The sequence below is a fragment of the Zalophus californianus genome, chromosome 7 (assembly GCF_009762305.2).
Source record: "Zalophus californianus isolate mZalCal1 chromosome 7, mZalCal1.pri.v2, whole genome shotgun sequence".
In the NCBI taxonomy this organism is placed as follows: domain Eukaryota; kingdom Metazoa; phylum Chordata; class Mammalia; order Carnivora; family Otariidae; genus Zalophus; species Zalophus californianus.
Window position 1 is genome coordinate 144170321 of NC_045601.1, and position 24019 is coordinate 144194339.

Sequence of the window (24019 nt, forward strand, 5' to 3'; positions counted from 1 at the left end):
AGAGGGTCCTGGGCTTTGAGCAGCATAGAAATCAAAGGCAAGCCAGGAAAAAAAGTGAGAGCAGTAAACTGAATAGTGTAAGTGATACACTATAGCTGACAGAAAGTCTGGGAGACTCAGAGAAGGGAGTGTCTGTTAGGGGTTTATACTGGAAAAGGGTCCAGGGTGCATGTTCTTTAAGGAATCCAGGTAGGGTCCAATCAAAGGCAACTGGTGTTATTCTATAAAACCCCAAAGGTCAGGGATGTGGACACCCGTGAAAACCAAGGTTTGTTGGAAGCTAGTGTCCTGAAACATGCTCGGCCCAGTTCTTCTCAGATGTTATCAGGCGTATGGGGGCCTAGGAGGAAACTCAGACTGATGCACGCTCTTGCCTCCCTCTTGGGAGTGGGAACAGAGCTTCTCTGGTTTCCTCAGATGCAAGGTGAAATAACAGAACATGAGTACGTGGGGCCTACCAGAGAAACAGCAGAAATGGAGTCTTCCTAAAAGGCAGTCCCTTCAGCTTCCCTTTGTTGCTAATAACTCTTATGCTGATTTTAAGCAACTTACAGCCTTGCAGTGTTTCAGCATTCCGTACAATAAAGTTTTGAGCAGGTTTGTATATCTTTTAGACGCTTTCACTTATGCCGAACTCAACCCTGACCTTCATTCTGAGGAGGAGGCCAGCGAGTGTTGGTGGAGGGAGGGGTTGGGGGTGGGCTTGGAGGGTATACCGTGGGAAATCGCTTATAAAATAAAATCAAACACTTGGGATAGGCATTTAAATTCCTCCAAACCAACTTAAGATGGGAAATGAGAAGGGGGATGAGTGGGGTTAGGAGGAGGTGAGTCACGCGGGGGCCCTGGGCAGATGGCCCCCAAATGTGCTGATTCTTTCCTACTCCTCAGGTCTCCCCAAAACCATCACTTCCTCCAGGAGACCCTTCCTAACTTTGCCATCAAGTGGTCCCGAGATAGAACAGAGGCTGTGTTTAGACCCCCACCCCCGCCCTAACCACAAAACCCACGGCTCCCTGCGTGTCACCTTAGAAGAAAAGGCTGAGCAATCGTGGTTTTTTCTTTTTTTGAGCAGTATATCTCATAGGAAAGCGGAAGCGGGATCTTTGCCAGAAAGAACTCGGCCGAAGAAACCGGACTAAACCAGCCTGTGCCGCGGGGGACCCCAGCCCTGACCCCTCACCCACTCTCGCGACAGTCCCGACGCTCGCGGCCGTGGGTGGAGACTTGACATGCAAATGAGACACGCGGGGCAGGTAGGAGCCTGTGCCACCCACTGCGCCTGCGCGCAGCTGCCCGGCTCGGCGCCCGTGCGAGCGGGGCGCCCCTTCTTTCCAGCCTCAGGCCCTCTGCGAAGCGCCGTGGTTCCGGAAGCCGGCCGGGGCTTCTGCTCCCAGAGTCAGCCCCCAATAAACGCTGCGTGCATCTTTCTTGGCCTCATGTCAGTTTCTGTTTGCGCTGAGAGCCAAAGAGCCCTGGGGTCGGGAACGTATTCCGGCCACCACGCAGGGACCCCAAGAGGGAGCCCCGGTGAGTCCCCGAGGACCCGGAGACGGCGGACGGCGGATGGAGCCCCTCCGACCCTTGGGACTGATGAGCGGCCTGGCGCTTTAGTTCGGCGTCTCGGCGGCGGTAAGTTCTGCTTCTGGCCTCAGCGACTCTGCCCCTCCTGTCAGGCCCCGAGGACGGCTTCGCTTCGTTTTGCCTCTCCGTCTTCACTTCGGCCTGAATTTCTCCGGTGGAAGGAGGTTTTCTGGTCCCGCGTTCCGGGGCCGAGTGTCCCCTGCCCCCAGACTCTCACGTCCCCGGTGTTGGTCCCCTGCAGGGTCCCTGGAGGACCCTCTGGTGGGTTGAGCCCGACCTGGGTGCCCCCTGCCCCCACACTCTTTTCGTCTCCCCGGCACCACTGGATGGTCCCAGGTTTGGGCCCTCAAATATTGGTCTGAACACAAAACCAGGGGGATCCATCTGTGTGGGGTACTCATGTCCGGGTGAGGCAAAAAATGTCTCCCCCTTCATATAAAGTTAAAACCCAGGGCATGCTGTCCTTGGAAAAAAACAGTATCCCATAAAAAGTAAATCAGAGGAATCCAGCGGTTATTTTCAAAATTTCTCAAGTATGGACTGATCAAGCCTTGTCAATCCCCATAATACCCCAGGCCTCCCAGTGAGGAAGCCCAGTGGAGAGTTTTACTTTGTACAGGATTTGAGGGCTGTAAATAAAGGAGTTGTTCCCATACACCCAAGAGTACCCCACCGGTATACTCTGCTTACCCAGGTTCCTGGCAATGCTCAGTTTTCCACTGTCCCGGGCCTGAAGGATGCCTTTTTCTGCACATTCCTTCATGAGGAAAGTCAATATTTACTTGTCTTTGAATGAAAAACCCCTTGTACTCAAAGGACTACTTAGTACACCTGGACTTTAGAGACCACCCCCATCTATTTGGAAATGTACTGGCAAGAGAGTTACAGGAATTAAAAGTGAGACATGGGATCCTCTTACAATATGTTGATGATTGGTTAATAGCCAGTTTGACCAAGCAGGCCTCTGACCAGAATACCGTAAAAACTTTAAATTTTCTACTAAGAGAAGATATAGGGTTCCCCCATCAAAAGCCCACGTATCAGAACAACAGGGCCAGTATTTGGGCTTCATCCTGACACTGGGCCATGGATCCCAAGAGGACCATCAGCGCCTTGCCCATTCCCCAAACTAGAAAGTGACTCTGTGGCTTTCTGGATATGGCAGAGCCCTGTTGCATCTGATTCCCTAATTATGGCCTAATGGCCTTTTTGGGGGGGAGGGGACCCCTACAACAGACTGATGTCAATGGGTCTTTTTAAAGCCTTGAAAACTGAGTTGGGTGGGGCCCCGGTACTGGGGCTCCCCAATTTACCTCTATGTCCATGAGAAGCAGGGGATTGCTTTGAGGGTCCTAACTCAAAAGCTGGGCCCTGATCAGAGACTGGTAGCCTATTTTTCAAAATAACTGGATCCAGTTGCACGGGCATAGCCCAGCTCTCTTAGTGAGTGAGGCCTCTAAGCTGACCCTGAGTCAACATGTAACTCCCCATCAGGTTCAGACAGTATTGGAAAGTAAAGGGCACCATTGGCCGACCGGAGGAAGGCTAACGAAGTATCTGGCCCTCTTGCTAGATTCCCAGATGCTACTTTAAAAGTACGCCAGACTAAACCCTGCTACCCTGCTCCCATCTGCCGAAGATGCGGGTCTCCAGCATCCGGGTGTGGAGGCAATGGAACAGACATATTCTAGCAGACCTGATCTTCAAGACAAATGCCTTGACCATCCAGATAGGGTGTCGATTAGGGACGGGAGAAGTTTTGCGGAGGGAGGTGTCTGGAAGGCAGGCTCCATGATAATGAGCCTAGGTAGAGTCTTGGAGGCTTGAGCTCTTCCACCTCAACACTCCGCCCAACCGAAAGCCTGAACTGATAGCCCTAATTAAGGCCTCACAGTTGGGAGAAGGAAAAAGATGAAGTCTCTATACTGATTCAAAATACGGGTTCCCTGTACCATATGCCCCATGCTGCCATCTGGAAAGAAAGGGGAATGTTAACGACAAATTCACCAATAAGACACTAGGACCCAATTTTCACCCTCCTAAAGACAGTGCAACTTCCCAATCAGGTGGCTGTAGTCCATTGTGAAAGTTGTCAAAGAGATGGGACCTCTGTCAGCGAGGAAAGTAATAAGGCTGACCAATCAGCTGTTTGTTTGTTTATTTCCTTATTTTAAAGATTTAATTAATTTATTTGACAGAACAAGCCGGGGGAGCCTCAGGGAGAGGGAGAAGCAGACTCCCCGCTGAGCCGGGAACCCGAGGCAGGCTTGATCCCAGGACCCTGGGATCATGACCTGAGCCAAAGGCAGACGTCTAAGGGACCGAGCCACCCAGGCGCCCCCAATCAGCTGTTTAAACAGGCCACCTGAGCTCAGGAGCCAGCTCAGATTACCACCATGAGTTCCCGGGCCAGCCACAGAACCCCCTGCTGGAACAGGAGGACGCAAAGAGTCAGGGATATACAGAACAAAGCACAGGGTGGCTTATGAGAGAGGACAAAATTCTCATTCCGGAAGCCCAGCCGTAAAAGCTCATTCAACATTCCATGATGCCACCCATTATGGAAGAGACGTCCAATGGGACTTGGTGCAAAAGGTCTTTTCAGGATAGGAACTTAGACAATAAAACAAGTTACCCTCGCCTGTGACTTGCGCACCCAAAACAAACTACAGACCCATCCAATCAGTCCCAACTTCTTATACCAGTCCAACTCCAGGGACCATATCCCAGGGAAGATGGGCAAGTAGTCTACCCTGCTGCAACACGAGCAGGCTACAAATACCACCTCGTGTTTGTCCATACTTTTACTGAATGGGTACAAGCCTTCCTCACCTGTCTGGGAAGGCAACCGAGGTCTGTAAATCCCTCTTAAAAGAGAATTCCCTGGTTCGGGGTCTCTAAGTCTCTCCAAAGTGAGAGACTCCTTTTACAGCTAAAATCACCCACAGCCTATCAGCGGCCCTGGGAATAAATTATAAATTGCATGCTCCCTGGCACCCCCTTCCTCAGGGAAGATTGAAAAGATGACTTATACCCTAAAAAAGACTTTAGCAAAACTTTGTCAAGAAACTCATGAGCCAAGCTTGGGTCCAATTGCTTCCTATTACACTACTCAGGATTGCCACTGCCCCTAAGACTAACCTAAGACTCAGCCCATTTGAAATGACATGGGAGGCGCCTCCTCACCCCTGGTATTTTACTAGATGGGAAAATAAGCCAGAGCCTGCACCATTTTATTTGGGACTGGTGCAAAAAGCAGTTGTGGATTATGTTAATCACATGCTACCAGCACCCCCTAGAGGTAATTTAGATGAGACTCCCCCCTCCCCCGCCCCACCACCTCTGCAAATTAATCCAGGGGATCAGGTCCTCCTTAAAACCTCCTTGGAAGGAGGGCTCCCTGGAAGATCAGGTGCTACCCAAGTGGAAAGGCCCCTATTTAGTGATTTTAGCCACCCCAACAGCAGTTAAGCTCCAGGGAATCCCTAGCTGGGTACATCTTTTCAGGCTAAAACCTTTTTCTCCTGGACATCCTCAGAAATACCTGGAAGGCCCAGAACCATCTTACTCATGTGAGCCTGTGGAAGACCTCAAATGCTTGTTCAAGAAGCAACCCTCAGAGTCAGATAAGTGATTATACCTTGGCGGTTTGGCTTGCTGCCTTTGCTTTTTGCTGCCTTTGTTTTACTTTTTCTTCTTGGTGAGCACTGTTTTGGGTCCCCTCCACTCCCTGGGAAAGACCCGTCCTGCCCCTGCGGGGCCTAGCAGACCACAACCAATGACGGGGCCGATGAAGTGGACCCTCCTCTTGGCCCTTCTCCTGGGGATGAGTCGGGAAGGAAATAACAAAGCGGGGGAAACCTGGAGAGAAAACTCAATTGTCAACTTTTCTAGCATTGTGGCCTCGGGGAATAATCTCTCTAATTGTTGGATCTGTCACCCCCACCCACAAGATGGGGTTCCTGAGCTCCAGTTTGTACCTGTCAATGAGGATGTCACTCTCACCTTGACTTCTGGTCCTGTGAGGAGCACAGCCCTTCTAGTAGTAGAGCTCGACGATCGTGACGATTTGAGGTGTGTCAGGCTTACAGACTTTTGGAACCAAACGGGTCTCCAGGTTAAGCGGCCTCTTCTCTGTCAAGAACAAGGACAGCCCTGTTGCCCCTGCCGGACAGATACCTGCCTTACCAACGTGGGAAGCTCGCCCTCCATTTATCCTATGTCGTTTTCCTCTTCAAGCTCTTCATGTAGCCCCAACCAGACCCACTGGTGTGTGGACTCGTCTCTACTCTCCCCAGGCGACCAACCTAACTTCTCCTGTACATACTGGAAAGGAACAGCAACCCCTTCCTGGAGACTGACCTATCAGACCCCGTCTGCCTTCGATAGCCAGGAAGGAATAGAAGAGGATTCAGAGCTTGGTGGGGGACCACTGGATGGAGGGCCCCTGTCCCCCAGATGCAAGAGTACACCTACCTGGGGTCCCCTTTTACGAAGTTGGTTTAATTCCTCTTCACCCCGCCAAGCTTGTACCCCACCTGGGTATCTCTTTCTCTGCGGTCCACCACAAAATAAACTACCCTACGAAGGGAGCCCTAATTCCTCCTTCTCCTGGCCTCTTCGGGCAGTGGCCTATTCATGTGTAGATAATGTTCACTTCCGGGGAGAATGCACTTTGGGACGATTGGGTCCTAAAGGATTAGGCGCCACTATATATAACGTCACCTCTCAAACCAGACGGAAGAGAGCACTCGGGCTCATCTTGGCAGCACCCGGAGAAGCCGTAGGACTGGCTGCCCCCTGGGGGGGGTTTGCCTATCATGAAACAACCTTAAGAAACCTTACCCAGGTCATAGAAAACCTGGCCACGAACACTGGTGACACCTTCGAGGGCCTCCAGGAGTCCCTGGATTCCTTGGCTAATGTCGTACTTGACAATCGGTTAGCTCTAGATTATCTTCTGGCCAAACAAGGGGGTGTCTGTGCAGTGGTCAACAACACTTGCTGTACATACATCAACAACTCTGGGGAAGTGGCGCTAAATATTCAGGAGACTTACAGACGAACCAAATGGTTGCGTGGGTTCAATAATCACAATGCGCAAACTCTGGGACTCAAGTAGAGGCTCTGTGCCTAACATTGTGTGATTCTTTCCATTCCTGGGCCCTCTTGTGGCCATCATTCCTTTGTTAATACTCAGACCCTGCCTCTTTAATCTTTTGGTTAAGTTTGTGTCTTCTAGACGACAGGAGTTTCCTGTCAAACTGATGGTGGTACAAGGGTCCCACCTACCGGGTCCCAAGAGGAACAAGGTCCCTATAGGGCGTTAGAGCAGACCCCGAGAGACTTTACTCCTCCAGGGTAGGACAGGGACAACGCGCCGCTCCGCAAGAAGCAGTTTCAGAAGATGGGACCTTCGGCCCCTCCTCAGGAGTAAGGAGGGTACAGTCTCTCAGGGGGGGACTGAGATGGAACAGAGGCTGTGTCTGGGACCCCACCCCCCCAGCCCACAAAGCCCGTTGCTCTGTGCCTATCGACGTAGAAGAAGAGGCTGGACTACACGTTTTGAGCGGTATGTCGCAGGAGATCTCGGGGATGCAGAAGCGGGATGTTTGCCAGAAAGAGCTCTGCAGGAGAAACCGGACCAAGCCAGCCTGTGCCGCGGGGGGACCCCAGCGCCGACCCTTCAGCCACTCACCCCTCGGGACAATCCTGACGGCGGTGGCCGGGGGTGGAGACTTGACATGCAAATGAGGCACGTGCTGCCTGCGGGCGCGAGGCGTCCACTGCGCCTGCGCGCAGCTTCCCGTGTCGCCACCTGTCCGAGCTGGGAGCTCCCTGCTTTCCCGCCTCAGCCCCTTTCCAGTCTTTCCGGGCCTTTGTTCCCGGCGCTGCCTCCCTGGTAGCGGAGCGTAAGCCCCCAATAAACACTGCCTCAATCTTTTCTTGGCCTCGCGTCAATGTATGTTTTTGCTGAGAGCCAAAGAGCCCTGGGGTTGAGAACAGCGCCCCCCCACCCGGCCCTCTTTCTTGGCTTTCTCCGGTCCCCAGTCTCTGGTGTTATGGGTGCCGTTTTACTTAGTACAGGGAGGGTATTTTTCATATGGGAGATTTGCTTCCTACTTTCGGTGGAACGGAGGAGGGTGTGAGTGTCCTTGAACTCGCTGTTTTGTAAGTAACTTAATTAAGATAATCAGTATGCGAGAGGGGCACGTCGTGGGGGCACCCTGCCCTTTCTCCCCAGATCATTGTAGGGGAAGCCAAACTACCTCTCCCCATCTTAGGTTTTCAGCTAGGACTCTAACAAAAAGATTAACAAGAGAAAAACAGTTAATGCAGGCAGTGCACATGAAAAGTAACTCTGAATGGCAGCTTAGAATTCCAACTGAATTTACCATCTTCAATAACGTACAATAAATTTGCAGAGAGATGACGGGACAAAGGAAAACAAATTTAGGCCCCAAGGGAAGGTAAACAGAAGGGAGGGAAGTAATGGAGAAAAGTCTATAGATTCTTCTGGTTCCTCTCTGGACTGGTAAATGTCAGTCTCCAGTAAAAGGAGAATTTATATCCAGCCTTGAGGCAAAGCGGGGGGGGGGGGAAGGTAAAGAGCACTTCCTGTGTCGGCTGCTTTTCTTTTTTCTTTCTTTCTTTTTAAGGTTTTATTTATTTTTGAGAGAGAGCACCAGCAGGGAGGGGTAGAGGGGAGCGAGGAGCCCAGGGTGGGACTGGATCCCAGGACTGTGAGATCATGACCTGAGCCAAAGGCAGACACTTAACCGACTGAGCCACCCAGGTGCCCTTTTTTCTCTTCTAACTTGAAAAGCTTTAATTTACACAAATAACTACTAAATACAAAAAGTAGATTAAAACAGTTTTTTTTTTTTCTGGCAGAGTTTAAATGCACATAATGGATAATTCCAAAGAAAATGCATTTTCCCTACAGCATTCAGAACTAAAATTCTACTGAAGTCTTTGCCTCTAACTGCTTTGGCTGCTTCTAAATTACCTTCAGCTCAAATAATTTCTATGACAAAGTGGCATATTTGGGGTGGCCTGTTCTGTTACCTTTCATCATCAAAATTTCTGTTTTTGTTTTTGTTTTTTTTTCCTCTTCCTTACATGCTCAGTGGTCATCACATGCCTGAGGCTTCTCATTTGGACAGTATTTTTATTTTGGAAATGAAATGGGGTGGGGGGCACACAGGGAGGAAGGCTGAGTTTGATTCCTGTTACACTATGTCAGGCTGCCTGTCAGGTGTTTGTGCCTTGTAAGCATTTAAACCTTAGACATGCTTGGATTCCATGTCTTTTAAGATGACTTCCAGTCAAAAGTCATCCCAATCCAGAATCTAGAAATACGATTCTAAGTTGTTCAAAATTGGAAGGGGTTCAGGGTGTCTGGCTGGCTCAGTTGGAGGAGCATACGACTCTTGATCTTGAGGTTGAGTTCTGGCCCTACGTTGGGTGTAGAGATTACATAAGTAAATAAAAAACCTTTTTAGCGATTCTCAAGGTTATAAAACCCCGAACACCTTGAGATCAGAAGGAGAATGTGGTCTCTGAGAAAGCAAAAAGCAGGTATGATGGCGGCTGTCACTGTCAGACAAGCCCATTCCGCGATTGTGATGGAGACAAAACACGTCTCCTGTGTAACCAGGTTGAAGCGCAAAGACACAAGACCACATGCAAGCCACAAAAGTGACCACACATCCCTGTCTCAGCTAGCTGCTGCTTTACCAATTAGAATTTTAACCTGTTCTGTTCTACTTCCTAATAAAAAGTAGAATATCTGATCAAACAACAGTGGCCTGATTTCCAACAGCATTCATCCAGAGCAACCTTTCCTTCTTAGACCCTCCCCCAAGCCCCCAACACAAACTGAAATCCTATAAATTCCTCCCACACCCTCTCACTGAGACACCCCACCTCCCAGCCTCCCCACGGTGTATGGGATCCATGCTGCTGTCACAGGTACCATCAAATTGGGTTCGGCCACAGGTGGGCTTTAGCTGGTGGGGTCCAGCATGACCACAAGCAAGTCAGAACCCTATCAGCCTCCCAGCCCTCATTCCCATCCATCCCAAACTTGGCTCCAGACTTTCAGTTAAATTCCCCAGATACAGCAACATCTCTTAGCATCTAGAGCCAAAAGGAACTTCCTGCAGATTTCTAAGAACTGAAACAAAATGCATTCCTGTTCGTGATTTATTGATAGGTTTTCAGTAATCAGGTATTCACAGAAGGGAACACTCACTCCATTGTGTGATTCATAAGCACATTCCATCCTCCTTTCCATGTCTTAACTCAAATCTTAATTGCTTTAGTTCTGTTTATTTTCCAAAGAAACTCCTAAAAGAGCTTGGAGAATTCTGGGGTTCTCCCACATTTTTCTTTAAACAAGGCTTTGCATCTGTTATAAAACCTTTCTGTTACTGCAAAATGGAAAAACCACAATTGTATGCATATCAGTGGCTCCTCATTCCTCTGGGACTCTGAGCTCCTACTTACTATGGATTCGAAGCCTCAGGATACACGAAAATGAAAAATACAACAATTTAGCGATGAGGGCAGAGAGAAGAGAGATAGTGTAAATTGCATCAACTTGCTCCTTAGGAGACATATAGGCCTCTTGGAAGGTGACCGTAAGATTAGCGAACTCATTTCTCTTTCCCTGAGTAACTTGAAGGCACACTCATCTGAAGCTGATAATTTGGAAATAAGTTGGGGCGGGGGTGCAGGCAGGATGGGTAGGGGCTAAGGGCTGGGAGTGGAGGCCAGTGAGGAGGCTGGAAGAGGTCTTCTCATGAGGGTAATTGACAATTCTTAGCACGGTGTCTCATTTCTTTGGAGAAAAAAGAGATGCCTTTGGAATCTCTCACATTCACTGACTCTCTGTCCCTTCCCTTCCCCTCCCCTCCCTTCCCCCTCCTCTTATGTCTTCTCAGTTTCCCTGTGTGTGTGTGTGTGTGTGTGTGTGTGTGTCTGTCTGTCTGTCTGTCTGTCTCTCTCAGTAATCACCTGCATACACTTTCTGTGATATTCACCCTGGAAGATCCTCAGCCAAAGTGGGGCTAAACTCTGTATTTTCATGTTCGTATAGCCTCCCCCCAGACGGTGAATGCAGGTAGCCCTGCTTTGGAGGGTTTGCCTACCAGGTAGGAAAAGAGGCTGCAGGGGGTAGATTCTGGAAAGAACTCAAAGAGTGGTCCACACGACCCTGACCCCTTCCCGGGATCCTCCTATTTCCGCCTGTTCAGTCCAACCTCACTTGGTTGGCTCCCGTAAGTTCCCTGTCTGCCCCTCCTCTGTGTTTCCTGGAACTCTCCACTGCAGAACCATTTCCAGGAATATGACTCAAGAGATGTCCCCACTCAGCCAGACCTCAGCGTCTTCTTGCTCCCCAGGACACACTTCATCTCCCTCCACCTCCGCGAGCCCCTCTAATACACAGAAATCCATCTGTGTCTTCTCCAGGCCTCCTCACTTCCTTTCTAGCCACCCTTCCCTTATGCAAACCCTGGTGCAGCAACTCACCTAAATTGAACACAGGCTTGGTAAGTAGGGGAATGGTGTCACTGTTATAATGCGGATCTATCATTAAGTCACTTCTGATTATTATCAGCATGCCAACAGTGTGTGCCCCAAGAAAGAGCAGTTGACTGCAAAGCTCCCTCGCAAGCCACTACATTCAGTACTACACCCGGTGCCCATTCGCCCTCATCCTTTGTCCTAGACTGGTTTAGCAAAAGAAATGAGCCCGAGACCCTGAGCCAGAGCCACCCCTCAGGGGCATGTCCACAATTCACTGGAAGCTCGCAGCTGCCTCCTCCTCACCTGCGGCTTCTGAAGAAGGATCGAGGGAAAGCCCCTGCCGACCAGCAGCCAGTGGGAAACTCTGATCCTGCTCCAGGCCTCCGAATCAGAATCTGTTGTTTAGAAAACCCTCCAGGGAAGCATAGGCTCGGGTAAGTTAAAAGAGGCGCTGCTCCGGGAGGGCCAGGGATGGGGAGGGGATGTCCTGGTGCTGATAAATCATCAGATAGATTTCACGGTGGAAACGGTACTCAGAGGCTGTTGGACAGGCGGGGAAAATGTGTGATGAGAACACAGAAAAGCAAGCAAAGGAACTAAGAGGAACCATTTAACGCCTTCCCTCCTCCATCTCCAAAAAGCACAAGAAGTTGTACAGGAAAGGAAAGGAAATCAGATGCGATACTTGGATCCGTAAAATCACAGCTACATAACCAATAGTATTGGAAACACTGAACGGAAGGGATATATTTCTATTGTATTAATTAGTCAGGGTTCTCCAGAGAAACAGAACCAAATCTGCATTTGGGAAGAGTCTTTCTGGCAGTCTGGAGAGTCGGTTGGAGCCCTGATCTTTTGTTGGTCTTACTCACAGTCTCAATTAAAAGGCAAAGTACAAACTGGGGTGGTGAAGGATTTGGGCCACAAATGTAATACAGGGCTGACATCTTTGACTTATAAAAAGTGCATACAGACTGATAAGAAACAGCAGAATCTGTCTGGGGGAAAATGGGCAATTCGCCTGAAAAGATCACTTCCAGAATATATTAAATGGTTAATAGGAAAAATGATCAGCCTCACTGCCATGTAAATGCCTAGCAAAATAATAATTTGACCTATTTCACCCATCCCATTAGAGATAATGGGGAGGCATAGCCCTCAGTGTTGGCAGGGATTAGATGAGAAAGACATTGCCATTAACCAGGTGTGATAGGTTTAACAGCTCAGGAGGGAACTTCGGCAATAAGCTCATAATTCAACTTACAGACCTGATGACTATATTTCTGGGAATTTATCAGAAAGTTTGTCAGGTAGTTATCAAAGATGTGGACAAAGACTTATGTATAAAGTGTACTAGTTATAGTAGGCAAAACAAAAAAACAAAAACCCACCCAAAAACCTACTAAGAGGGGCACCTGGGTGGCTCAGATGGTTAGGCTTCTGCCTGTGGCTTGGGTGGGGGTCCCACATCAGGCTCCCTGCTCGGCAGGGAGACTGCTTCTGCCTCTCCCCCTGCTCCTGCTCTCTCTCTAGTTCTCTGTCTCAAATGAATAAATAAAATCTGAAACAAACAAACAAACAAACCCACTAAGATATCCCACCCTGTTGGGAATCATAGGAACCCACGATATATTATATAAGCATAAGCAATGTTTCAAATTATGCAAAAGCTTCATCAATTCTGCCAAAATGTGAATAGAGGCTATCATTAGTTGGTGACATTATGAGTGATGTCTACTTTTTTAAAAAAAATGTTTTTCCAGACGTGGCTGGCTGGCTTAGTGAGGCATGCAAGTCTTGATCTTAGGGTTGTAAGTTTGAGCCCTGCATTGGGTGTAGAGGATACTTATTTTTTTTTTATTTTATTTATTTATTTGACAGAGAGAGAGAGAGAGAGAGAGCGAGAGGAGGAACACAAGCAGGGGGGTTGGAGAGGGAGAAGCAGGCTTCCTGGGATCATGACCTGAGCCAGAAGGCAGAGACTTAACAACTGAGCCACCCAGGTGCCACCCTGAGGGTACTTAAAAATAAAGTCTTAAAGGGGTGCCTGGGTGGCTCAGCCATTGAAGCAGTAGACTCTTGATTTTGGCTCAGGTCATGATCTCAGGGTGTCGAGATGGAACCCTGTGGTGGGGCTCCTGCTTAACGTTCTCTCTCTTCCTGTCCCTCTGCCCAACCCCCAGCTCACATTCTATCTCTCTCTCTCTCAAAAATAATAATAAAAATAAATAAAATTAATAAATAAGAAATAAAAATAAAATCTCTTAAAAAATAAACAAATTTTTCCATATTTTTAAATTTTTTCATAACAATAAGAAGTTTAGCCCCAAATAAGGAAATGCAGGCTGAATTGCTTGCAGGGAGGTAACTTCTTGGAGGCCTTGAAAACGGAATCACACACATGCATTCCCAGCCTACCTTTAAATTTTCAACCCACATAAACAACAATAGGATAACAATTTACCCTCTTCTAAATCCCTATGGTATGCTAAGCACTTTACTTGCTTATTCTCATTTAATGCAGCGCCTCTCCAAAGAAGGTATTATTAACGATATTCCTAATTTAGAGGTAAAAGAAGTGAGGCTTGAAGCGGTGGATGAACTGGCTTAAGGCCTTACAATCTCATTTAGTGTTGCCCCGACCCTCTTCCTTTTTCAGCTGATTGCCTTTTATTTAGTCCAGCTCATCAGTGTATATCCTGGTCTTTGAGCTGAAGACCACAAATGCACAGACCCTTCATCTCTCTGGAAAACTTTTTTTTTTCCCCCAAAGGAAATGCATCTGGGGCCTGGGGGCAGGCTTTGCTGGGAGCACTTCCCCCTTCCCTCTTCCTCTGGCCTTTAACTGTGGCCCCTGGGGCCGGGAGCAGCTCTGTCACTGGGTAGCTGGGCTCATTGGTGCCTCTTCCTCCGGGATCAGAGGTCAGTACCTGCGGCGGCTCTCATTCCCCTGAGAGCGCCAGCAGCCAGGAGGGCATTTGCTCTCCCTCTGGCTCCTTCCCCCCAGTCCTGGGCCCTCTGCCCCGCACCCTGTTCTCTCTCCAGCTCCCCTTTCTTGTGCCTTCTCCTCTCGACTTTCCCCTTTTTTCCTCCAGTTCAATCCCCTGGTTCCTGTCTTTGCCTCCGTTGCTTCGTCTTTATTGTCACTGCAGAAAGCGAATACCAAGTTACTATATTTGGGGGGGGGGGAAAGAGGCTTTTTATAGAGCAGTGGTCCCAAGACTTGTTCACTGACACGCAACCCATTAATGGGCACCGTGTCTCACCATTCCCTCCTCCTGCGATTCCCTTGGGGTTTCAGGGCCTATTCTGTGGCTGTACCCGTGCTTGAGCAGACTGGGCGGTGGCTGCGCGGGTGCCAAAGGCTGCACCGACCGAGAGAGTCCGCAGTGGCAAGAGGCGAGGGGGAGGTTTCGGGTGCAAAGGTCTAGAGCGTTCCAGGTTGGAAAGAGCGGTAGGGAGGACGCAGCAGAAGGGTGTCTGAAGAAACTTCGTGATCTCCTGTGCATTCATCTCCTAGGCGGAAGTTCTGACGACCGTGGGCCCCCGGCAGCCTGCTGCCCCAGGAAGGCTGGTGATGGCGGTTTCCCCAAACTTCTGCCTCCCCAGGGGTCTGCTCATCCTCATTTTCTTCCAGCTGTGCAAGCCGGATTCGGGTAGGCGCCGCCTGGGTCTCCCTCTCTGGTCCCCTCACCCGCACCCCCGGCCGGAACCGCTCACTAAAGGTCTCGCTAGCGCCCTCCGCGGGGGTCCCCGAGGCGCAGGAGCTACGGTCGCGGGCACTGAGCCCGGTCGGCGTCCGCGCTCAGCTGCCCGCTCCGCACCCTGTCTGCCCGCCTGGTTTTCGCAGCCCACTTCGACGTGATCGGGCCGGCGGAGCCCATCCTGGCCATGGTGGGTGACGACATCGAGCTGCCCTGCCACCTGTCCCCGAACGTGAGCGCCGAGCGCATGGAGCTGCGCTGGTTCCGCAGGAAGGTGGCGGCGGCCGTGCTGGTGCGCCGGGACGGGCGCGAGCAGGCCGGGGAGCAGGTGGCCGAGTACCGCGGCAGAGCCACGCTCGTGGCCCGCGACATCGCGGCGGGGCGCGTGGCCGTGAGGATCCACCGGGTCAGGGCCTCGGACGACGGCGAGTACCGATGCTTCTTCCGGCAGGACGGGAGCTACGAGGAGGCCAGCGTGCACCTTCAGGTGGCCGGTGAGCGCGCGGGGTTAGCCTTCCTCCGGCCACTTCCAGGCGGTGTACCTTTTCCTGTGGCCCCGTGACTTTGGAAACCACCAGATTCTTTGCCCAAATCCCTCCTGGGATGGAAAAGGTCGGCAGGCCTAGAGTGGGAGGTGACTCGGAGGGGCGTTTGAGAGTGGGGACAGAGCATTTCCCCATGTCATGAGTTAAGTAAATGGAAGATGCACCGGCTATATAACATTCTTCTCCGTGAGTACCTCGTAATACACTTGATCCGGTCTCAGAACTGCACATTTAGGTCGTGTCTATTTTTCACCACTACGGTGAGGCTCTGGTGCGCATCCTTTGAAGCTGCTTTATGGATTAGGACCTAAGGGCGGATTTCCTAAGATCCTAGAGCGTGGCTGCTCCTTAACATTCTTGATCCACCGAGAAAAGTGTTTGGTTTTTGTTTCCTTTTTGGCTTCAAGCCCAAATTCAGGGTGGAAACCATAATGGAAATGGTAAGCATTCAGGAGGAGAGTAAGCATTGTGCTCTGACTTTCCCACTTATTAGTGAATGGAAGCAAACAAATCTCTTTCTGAGCCTTATTTCCTGCTGAAAAAATGGGCATGCACCTATCAAATGATATTTTGCAAGAATGAAATAAAATTACACGATACCTAAAAAACTGCCTTGTCGACGCTTGCAGAAGCATTGCATGCTTGTAAGATATTATTACTGTGCCTCAGACTGCAGGTCGGTGGCTCTGCAGCATATAAATGTATTGCCTTTTATGTATATATTAAAGGTAAAGTTAAAAAATACTGGGGTGTAATTTGGGTCCCTGCCTCAGAACAGGGTGTCCCAGGCAGCAGCATTATGTATAACTCACATTTCCTTTTTAGAGAATTATCTTAAAAGTTGACTATAAAGCCCTAGGGATGTGATAGCATAGAATGTCATTATTACCTTTTATGAGTGAGAGATATATTTGAGATTCCTCTGAAAGTGGCAGCGCTTTCCACGAACAGAATCCGCATTGTCATGTAGACACACATACCGGAACGTGGATTTCAGCTAACAGTGTGGACACGTGTTTGAGGTGTCTTCTCTGCAGCTTGGTGTTTGTCTCTAGTCTGTAGAATTGTAAGAAAATAATCAGGCTGAAGACAGAAGGGAAAAACAGCTTTATGTTGATATATGTTAGGACATAACTGTGTTGGGGGGAAGATGAGGTTGAAACCCACTTAAGAAAATTCCTGAATCAGTATCACAGGTAAAGGAAACTTCGATTGTCAGCTCCAGTCTCAATGCAAAGAAGCTGCAATCCCCTTCTCTTCAAGTTCTCCTTCTCGGATCATCCTCAAATACGCACTCCTGTTCTCCTCTTCAAAGTCTTTTCATAACACTTCAGACTGCAAAGCTCTCTCCCCTCTCTGGAGCTCCCTTACTTGCCTTATTTGGCCATTGGTCTCCCTGTTCCTGCTGATTAGAAAAGCTCCCTATGTCTGTCCATCAAACTTCTGCCCTCACTTCAAACCCTAACTCCCAGTATGGCATCCCTCTCTGATAAGGTTATGAAATTCCTTTTATTGATACCACAGCTTCCTTGTGTCATGAAATAGGAGATGAGTCCCTCTCACTCCCAGTCCCTGTCTGCTTCTTTTTCTCAAACTGTGTAACCCTGTGGTTGTAAGGCTCCCAGAAGGGTGTCCACTGAAAAAGTAAGGCCAGCCTCTCTCTCCATAGCTCTGGGCTCTGATCCTCACATCCATATGGAAGTTCGAGAAAGTGGAGAGGTCCGGCTGGAGTGTACCTCAGTAGGATGGTACCCAGAGCCCCAGGTACAGTGGAGGACTTCTGAGGGAGAGAAGTTTCCATCCACGTCAGAGTCTAGGAATTCTGATGAAGAAGGCCTGTTCACTGTGGCAGCTTCAGTGATCATCAGAGACCCCTTCATGAAGAATATATCCTGCTGTATCCGGAACCTCCTTCTTGGCCAGCAGAAGGAAGGAAACATTTCCATACCAGGTCAGTGAAATCAACGCTGGGTTCCTATTGGACACAGTTTCAGGGCCATATTACCTGGGACACCTGCCCAAGGCATGCCCTCATGGTGCAGCTGTCTACTGTCCCCACCTAAGCTCCTGACCACTGACATGAAGGAGCCCCACCAATTTTACTAGAAGAGAAAAGATTCTAAATGCATAAAATCTGCCTTGATCTCATAGAAATTCCAGATTTTCCGTTTTAGGAGATATATCTTAGATACAGAGGCTTTGCCTCTGGGGCCTTCTCTCCTTGAATAACAAGAAAACCCATTTCTACCCTTGCCCCTCTGTCTTCCCCATCCTATACTAGAGCTCCGTCTAGGTTTCCAGTGTCCTCAGGAAGGCAAATCTCATTATTCCCTCCAGACTACCTCTGGTTCAGGCAGGAACCTTTCCTTATTCTTTGGTCATGGAGTCCCATCCTGTAGCACACAGAGGTGACATTTTCCCTTCCTGATTTACTTCCTTCATCCCCTTGGCTTCCATCCTGCATTGAGGGTTAAGAAAGGATTTCCACAATAACATGAATTGATCCATTACTTTCTTCACTTCCCAGGTCCTGTCCCGAAGTGACTCTTCTCTTTTTCTTGCCCATAATCAAAACCCTTATTGAAAAACTGATACCAAAATAGATCATGGTTGTATCTCTTACAAAATTAAACATAATTACATTATCTTCGTACACTAACTGGAATTACTGAACCGATAAGGCTTTCTGCAATGTAACAGAAATTCAAGAGGTTGTGGGGACCGTTAGTGTTGCTTTCTTCTAAATGAACACCCTTCTGTGAGTCTGGCCTTTCTCCTGTTGGCTGGCACAGCACTGCTGAGCTCCCTCTACAAAGGATCACCGTCTGAGCACGGCTGAAATCCAGGGTAATCTTGTAGCAACCTTGATATTTTCTTTTTTTTTTTTTAAGATTTTGCTTATTTATTTGAGAGAGAGAATGAGAAACAGAGCACGAGAGGGAGGAGGGTCAGAGGGAGAAGCAGACTCCCTGCTGAGCAGGGAGCTGGATGCGGGACTCGATCCTGGGACTCCAGGATCGTGACCTGAGCCAAAGGCAGTTGCCCAACCAACCGAGCCACCCAGGCGCCCCACAACCTTGACATTTTCCATCCATAAAAAAGGAATTTGGGCTTTGAACTACCCATTTTCTTTTTAAAGATTTTATGTATTTATTTGACAGAGAGCACACAAGCGGGGGAGGGCAGAAGGAGAGGGAGAAGCAGACTCCCCGCTGAGCAGAGAGCCCAATCCCAGGATCGTGGGATCATGACCTGACCTGAAGGCAGATGCTTAACCAGTTGAGCCACGCAGGCGCCCCCTAGCCATCTCTCTCTCTTTTTTTTTTTCTTTTCCCCTTCCAAGGGCAGGTGTAGTAAATCTCCAGCCAAAGGCATTATCTTCTGCAAGCCCAGCCAGTCCCCATCTCTAAGGTGACACTGTCAGGCCCGAAATGACTCCTGTTCATCTTCATTCCTCTCTTTCTCTACCCTCTCCCACCTAAGATCAAAATTTTTCTGAGAAGCTTAGAGCAGCAACATCAGAAGGTCTATTTTTTGCCCTGGGAGGAGTGGGAGAGGGCCAGGTCATCCTCTCTTCCAACCGCCTTCGGAATCAAGTAGAGCTGGCCTTGCTCAGAGTCGCGCAACAACCCGTCCTTCTTGCGGATTTTGTTTCAGCTTCCTTCTTCCCAAAGTTGACTCCCTGGATGGTGGCGGTGGCTGTCATCTTGATGGTCCTAGGAGTTCTCACAATTGGGTCCATAGTTTGCACTTGGAGACTCTACAAGGAAAGATCCAGACAGAGAAAGGATGAATTCAGCTCTAAGGGTAAGTCATAGGCTGCTTGTCGGGCATGCTTCCGAGTGGGGTTGGATCCAAGTCCTTTGGGATGGCTGCCAGTGGGAAGATATTTGATTCTAGAATTCTGAGAGTCAAGAAGGGGGATTATAAGGCACCAGAAGCCACTGACACCCTATAGGAAGGTCTGGGGCGAAGGAGTCCAAACCGGTGCTAATTGAGATGTCAGACCTGCTGTTCACTCACTACCCTCCCTCAGACTCTCTCCTCACTTCTAACTTGGTTTCCCAGGAAAGATTAAAGATCTGATCCCAAACCAGTAGGAACTTCCTGCACATTTCTTAGGAAAACAAACAAACAAACCCATAATCCTTGTGCATTTGTTGGTAGAGTTCCAGGAATCAGGTGATCGTGAATTAACCCCTCACTCCTTTGTGTGTTCTTCACACTAGCTTTCTCCCCTCCCTCATGTCCACTCTAGAAGGTCATTAAGGTATTTCTGTTTCTTTTCCAGAGAAACTCCTGGAAGAACTCAGTAAGTTCTCTCTTCTTGTCATTATTTCTCCAACAAGGTGTTCTCTCTCTTATTAGAAAACCTGTCACTGACTCTCTCTCTCTCTCTTCCATTGCAGAGTTGAAAAAGGCAACGGTGCATGCAGGTCGGTGGCTCTGAACTTCTCAGACTTCTCAGGGGCTCTGAGGCTCTATGCCCCAGGGATTCAAAGTCCTGTCATACTGGGAACTAAAAACACTAACCCATTTTTGGGGGGGATAGATAGGGGCAAGATGATGGCAGATGGCCTCCACATTTTCCTTAAGGCACATAGAAGGCCCTTGGAAGACGTTTAGAAGACAAGCCCCTCTGACAGGGACTTGATGGGTGACTGTTGATGGGTCACAGGAGGGGGCCAAACAGCTCTCCTCCTGTGGGGACCTGCCAACTTCTAGAACAGTGCTCTATTTTTTTTTTGAGAAGAAAGAATAGGTCTTGTGACCCCTAATGCTTACTGATGCTCAGACTTGCTCTCTCTCTGTCTCTAGTTGATGTGACTCTGGATCCAGACACCGCCCACCCCCACCTCTTTTTGTATGAGGATTCCAGATCTGTCCGACTGGAAGATTCACGTCAGGAACTGCCTGAGAAACCAGAGAGATTTGACTCCTGGCCTTGCGTGTTGGGTCGTGAGACCTTCACGGCAGGGCGACATTTCTGGGAGGTGGAGGTGGGAGACAGGGCTGACTGGGTGGTCGGGGTGTGCAGGGAGAATGTGGTGAGGAAAGGGTTTGACCCCATGACTCCTGAGAATGGGTTCTGGGCTGTGGAGTTGTATGGGAATGGGTACTGGGCCCTCACCCCGCTGCGGACCCCTCTCCCCTTAGCAGGACCGCCCCGTCGGGTTGGGATTTTCCTGGACTACGAATCAGGACAGGTCTCCTTTTACAATATGACTGATAGGTCCCATATCTACACTTTCTCCAACCCCTCCTTCTCTGGCCCGCTCCGGCCTTTCTTCTGCCTGTGGTCCTGTGGTAAAAAGCCCCTGATGATCTGCCCAGTCACCGACGGGCCTGAGAGAGTCACAGTTGTTGCTGATGCCAAGGACTTCACTAAGGAGATCCCGCTGTCCGCCATGGGGGAGGACTCTGCCTCTGGCGATACAGACACCCTTCATTCTAAGCTAATCCCCATCCAGCCCAGCCAAAGGGCACCTTAAGGAATGTCCCAGCCCAGCTACTTTCCTTTGTCCTAAGCCCTCCCCCTCCGGCCCCTCTGACACACCAGCGGCCAGGCCCGCCCAGCCCCTGTTTCCCCCTGTTGGGGAGGGATCAGTTGGTCTTGGGAGGTGGGGTGCGGGGTGCGGGGCCTTCCTCATCGGTTTCTGTACTGATCCTCGGGGGCAGGAGGTCACGCTGAAGCTGCAGCAGTCTCCTGTCTCCGGAGGCCAAATCCTATAGGGAGGGGCGGCTCAGCGATCCAGATGGGGTTAGGTTGGCATGGGGTTGTGACAGAAACATCTGGGCGTCCCGAATAGGGATGTGTAGAGGAACAGGTTTTCGGCAAGCAGGAAACCCAAAAGGTTCTGGGAAGAGAAGATTCAAGGCTGAAATCCCATAAAGGAACTGGGGGGTACATCACGATGGACTGTGAGGGGAACCCAGGCCAGTGATGAGCACCTGGCCCGCTTCTAGACTTTCTGGGCCTGTATGTCCAGCTTTCTAAGACACCTCCTACAAAGTAGAGGAAACTGGCCCTACTTCCACGGGATCTGAGCCATGGGCATGGGGACCTGGGGAAGGGATGAAATGAGCGGGGCTGGGGGGCAGACCAAAGATCTGATCCAAGAGAAAACTTCAGACCAAACCCAGGCTGGGTGCCTGGCTGTGCCCCAGATCCTGCTCTCCTCTCGGCCTCGGCCTGTTTCCCCCTCACCCGGGTGTCCTTCCAACCTCACTCCGTGGACGCCACACAAGTTTCCAGCTCTCTTCTTCCTTTCACTATAGAATCTCTCCATCCCAGAGGCTTTTCAGGAATCCTCCTCAGTGACATCACCCCTTTATCCGCCAGGGTCGGCCTCGGCACCCCTCAGCCCTCCTCCCAACCTCTGGGTTAAACCCCCAAACACACCTTCAGTTCGCTCCCCCTGCCACCCATGCGCACCCCCCGCCAGCGTTCACTCGCCCCACCCCACAGGCTGCTTTTCCCCTGGGCCCCCAGATGCTGCGTGCTGCTGTGAGCTCAGCTAGCTGACCATGTCCCCTTGTGTCTGCACTTTCCTGTACACAGTGGCTCGAGGGCATGCCCCCGAACTGCAGATTTATCTGGGCGCACACCTTCCATTTCCATTGCATTTTTCCAGTTTCCAGAGTAGATGTCGCCCACGGTCTTAACCTAATAAATAAGTCTGTTGATTGCTGAAGGCAGCACCTGCACCTTTCCTTTATCCCGACAAGTGCAAGTGAAGTAAGAACAAGTGGGAACGCAGCTGGCTGGCCATGGCCACGCGTCTGTGTGTCCAAGGCTCACCCGCAGCCAGGGGGCGGGGGGCTCGCCAAGGCAGGAGGCACAAGGGGCTGTTGGCGCGTGGGGATCTGGCTGCCCACAGAGGCCAGCGTGCTGGTGGCTGCCCCCACTCAGCCTCCGTTCAGGGGGCGGGGGTGACTCCATATCCACTCCTAAAAAGGTAATTGACTCCTGGTGTAGGTGAGTGAGGCCACCTCTTCAAATGTTCACAGCACTTTTCCAGGGGGAGGAAATATTTGGGAAATTTTTAATGGTAATGCCTTGTAATTGGAAAACCAAAAGCAAAAAAACTTGATCTTTAGAAACCCCTTTTCCAAGGATTTCTGCTTCAAAGCCCTGTAGTTCAGTGACATGCGCACTTTCCCTGTGTCGCCCCAAGCAAGGGTCCACAGTGGTCTCCTTCACAGAAGGTCTGACCTGAATGCAATCTGCTGCCCAAAGGGACAGAATGTGAGTCTCCAAAGGTTCCCCAAGTGGCGGGAAAATCACCTCAGATGTGTGTCTCCTGCTAGGAAATCACTGGAATCAGATCTGTTATGGATCAAACAATAAGAAATCCAAATTCCAAATAATGCTCACCCTAACATATTATTTCCATTGTTGTACCACATTACATTTCTCATGATTAAGCTAAAAACCAACTTTGCTAAATTTTCAGTCTACTAACTACCCTTACAGAAGACTGTGACAAATTAAGACCCAACATGGTCTCTTAGGTGGAAATTCTGAACACCAGACAGGTCTATTATCGTCACGTTCACTTGTGGTTTGTGACTTACGACACTGTCAACAACTCTCCATTACTCACCTTTGTTATTGTCAGCCCCCAGGCCCCATTTCCGTTAGGTTTTGGTAATGATTGTGGTTATGATTATGAGTTAGGACTTTGGGTTCAACACCTACATAACCATATCTAGATAACCACATTTCCATATATGTACTGCTAGATTATTTTAAAATGAATCCTCATGAAGGCTTGTAAATCAGGAGACCACACAAGTATTTGGGGAAGAGATTGAGAAGATGTAATGGATGAGAAGTGCCTGTCGACATTTTCCCTCTGCCTCCTTTCAGAGATGAGAATCTGAAGCCAGGAGCCGTGAAGTGATTTGATTTAAAGCATTTAGTCTGTGCGCAAAGCAGGACCTGAACGCTGGTGTCCTTGCACTCTGTGTCTAGGACATCTTCCGTGAACAAACCACAGTTGAATAGCAGGACTAGAGGCTTAGAGAAATTACCGAGGTGGGAGAGTCTTAGGCATGAAGAGGGTCAGGAGAAGAAAAAAGCAACTAAGTGTGCCACCTTTTACTTGGACCAAGGGCTGGCACCCAGAGAACCAGATAGAAAGGGCCCCTTCCTGTATCATTTCATGGATCCCCAACACCTGGTGTCCTTCCCATGCCCCTGCCTCAAACACTTCTCACCCCACACTGTCCACCCCATGCCACCCCTCCCCTACTGCCCTCCTGGGAGAGGAACATCATTTATCATGACTTTAAGTGTTCGTTTGTGTGCAAATTGTACTTTTGGAAAGTCAGAGAAAAACAAAGTCCAAATTTCTTTAAAAATACTTGGGAACCTCAGACAGGTGCTCTGCTAGTTTAATGTATAATGTGTATCCTGAAATGTTATGTGAAATCTCACCCAGAACAGACGGGGCTGTCCCAAGAACCCCTCTCCGAGAATATAAAGACAGTCATAGGTTTTAATCATCTCTGTGACTCCCCTCCCCTTCCCGCATGATCCTTGACCTCCCCAAGATCCATGATTTCCTTGACCATTCAAGGAAAATGGTCACCAGACACAGTACTGAGCTGACAGTAGATTCATAGGAAAACATTTGTCTCCTTCCT

General features: G+C 49.6%; 2 protein-coding genes across 3 annotated transcripts; both read left to right on the plus strand.

Moving 5' to 3' along the window:
• The first annotated feature begins 753 nt into the window (after positions 1 to 753).
• LOC113926834 (endogenous retrovirus group V member 2 Env polyprotein-like) lies at positions 754 to 7528 on the plus strand. The gene is made up of 2 exons (XM_027602193.2): positions 754 to 1632; positions 5123 to 7528. Exon 2 carries the CDS (start codon positions 5363 to 5365, stop codon positions 6704 to 6706), a length of 1344 nt encoding a protein of 447 aa, XP_027457994.2. The 5' UTR covers positions 754 to 1632; positions 5123 to 5362; the 3' UTR covers positions 6707 to 7528.
• A 2842-nt stretch (positions 7529 to 10370) lies between these two features.
• On the plus strand, positions 10371 to 22423 carry BTN1A1 (butyrophilin subfamily 1 member A1). 2 transcript variants are annotated; one of them, XM_027602176.2, is made up of 8 exons: positions 10371 to 11552; positions 14639 to 14774; positions 14969 to 15316; positions 17037 to 17318; positions 19025 to 19174; positions 19659 to 19679; positions 19777 to 19803; positions 20186 to 22423. In XM_027602176.2, the coding sequence occupies exons 2-8, from the start codon at positions 14696 to 14698 to the stop codon at positions 20857 to 20859; spliced, it is 1581 nt and encodes a 526-aa protein (XP_027457977.1). In that variant the 5' UTR covers positions 10371 to 11552; positions 14639 to 14695; the 3' UTR covers positions 20860 to 22423. The 2 variants fall into 2 exon arrangements, with proteins under 2 accessions (XP_027457977.1, XP_027457978.1); XM_027602177.2 differs by lacking the exon at positions 10371 to 11552 and adding an exon at positions 13908 to 14040.
• The last annotated feature ends 1596 nt before the right edge of the window (positions 22424 to 24019 follow it).

Bases quoted from the DNA above. Each gene is read 5' to 3' on its own strand.
- LOC113926834 (XM_027602193.2), top strand. From the start codon at position 5,363: ATGACGGGGCCGATGAAGTGGACCCTCCTCTTGGCCCTTCTCCTGGGG.
- BTN1A1 (XM_027602176.2), top strand. From the start codon at position 14,696: ATGGCGGTTTCCCCAAACTTCTGCCTCCCCAGGGGTCTGCTCATCCTC. The intron at 15,317-17,036 runs GTGAGCGCGCGG...CTCTCTCCATAG, and splicing joins CGTGCACCTTCAGGTGGCCG to CTCTGGGCTCTGATCCTCAC. The intron at 19,175-19,658 runs GTAAGTCATAGG...TTTCTTTTCCAG, and splicing joins GGATGAATTCAGCTCTAAGG to AGAAACTCCTGGAAGAACTC.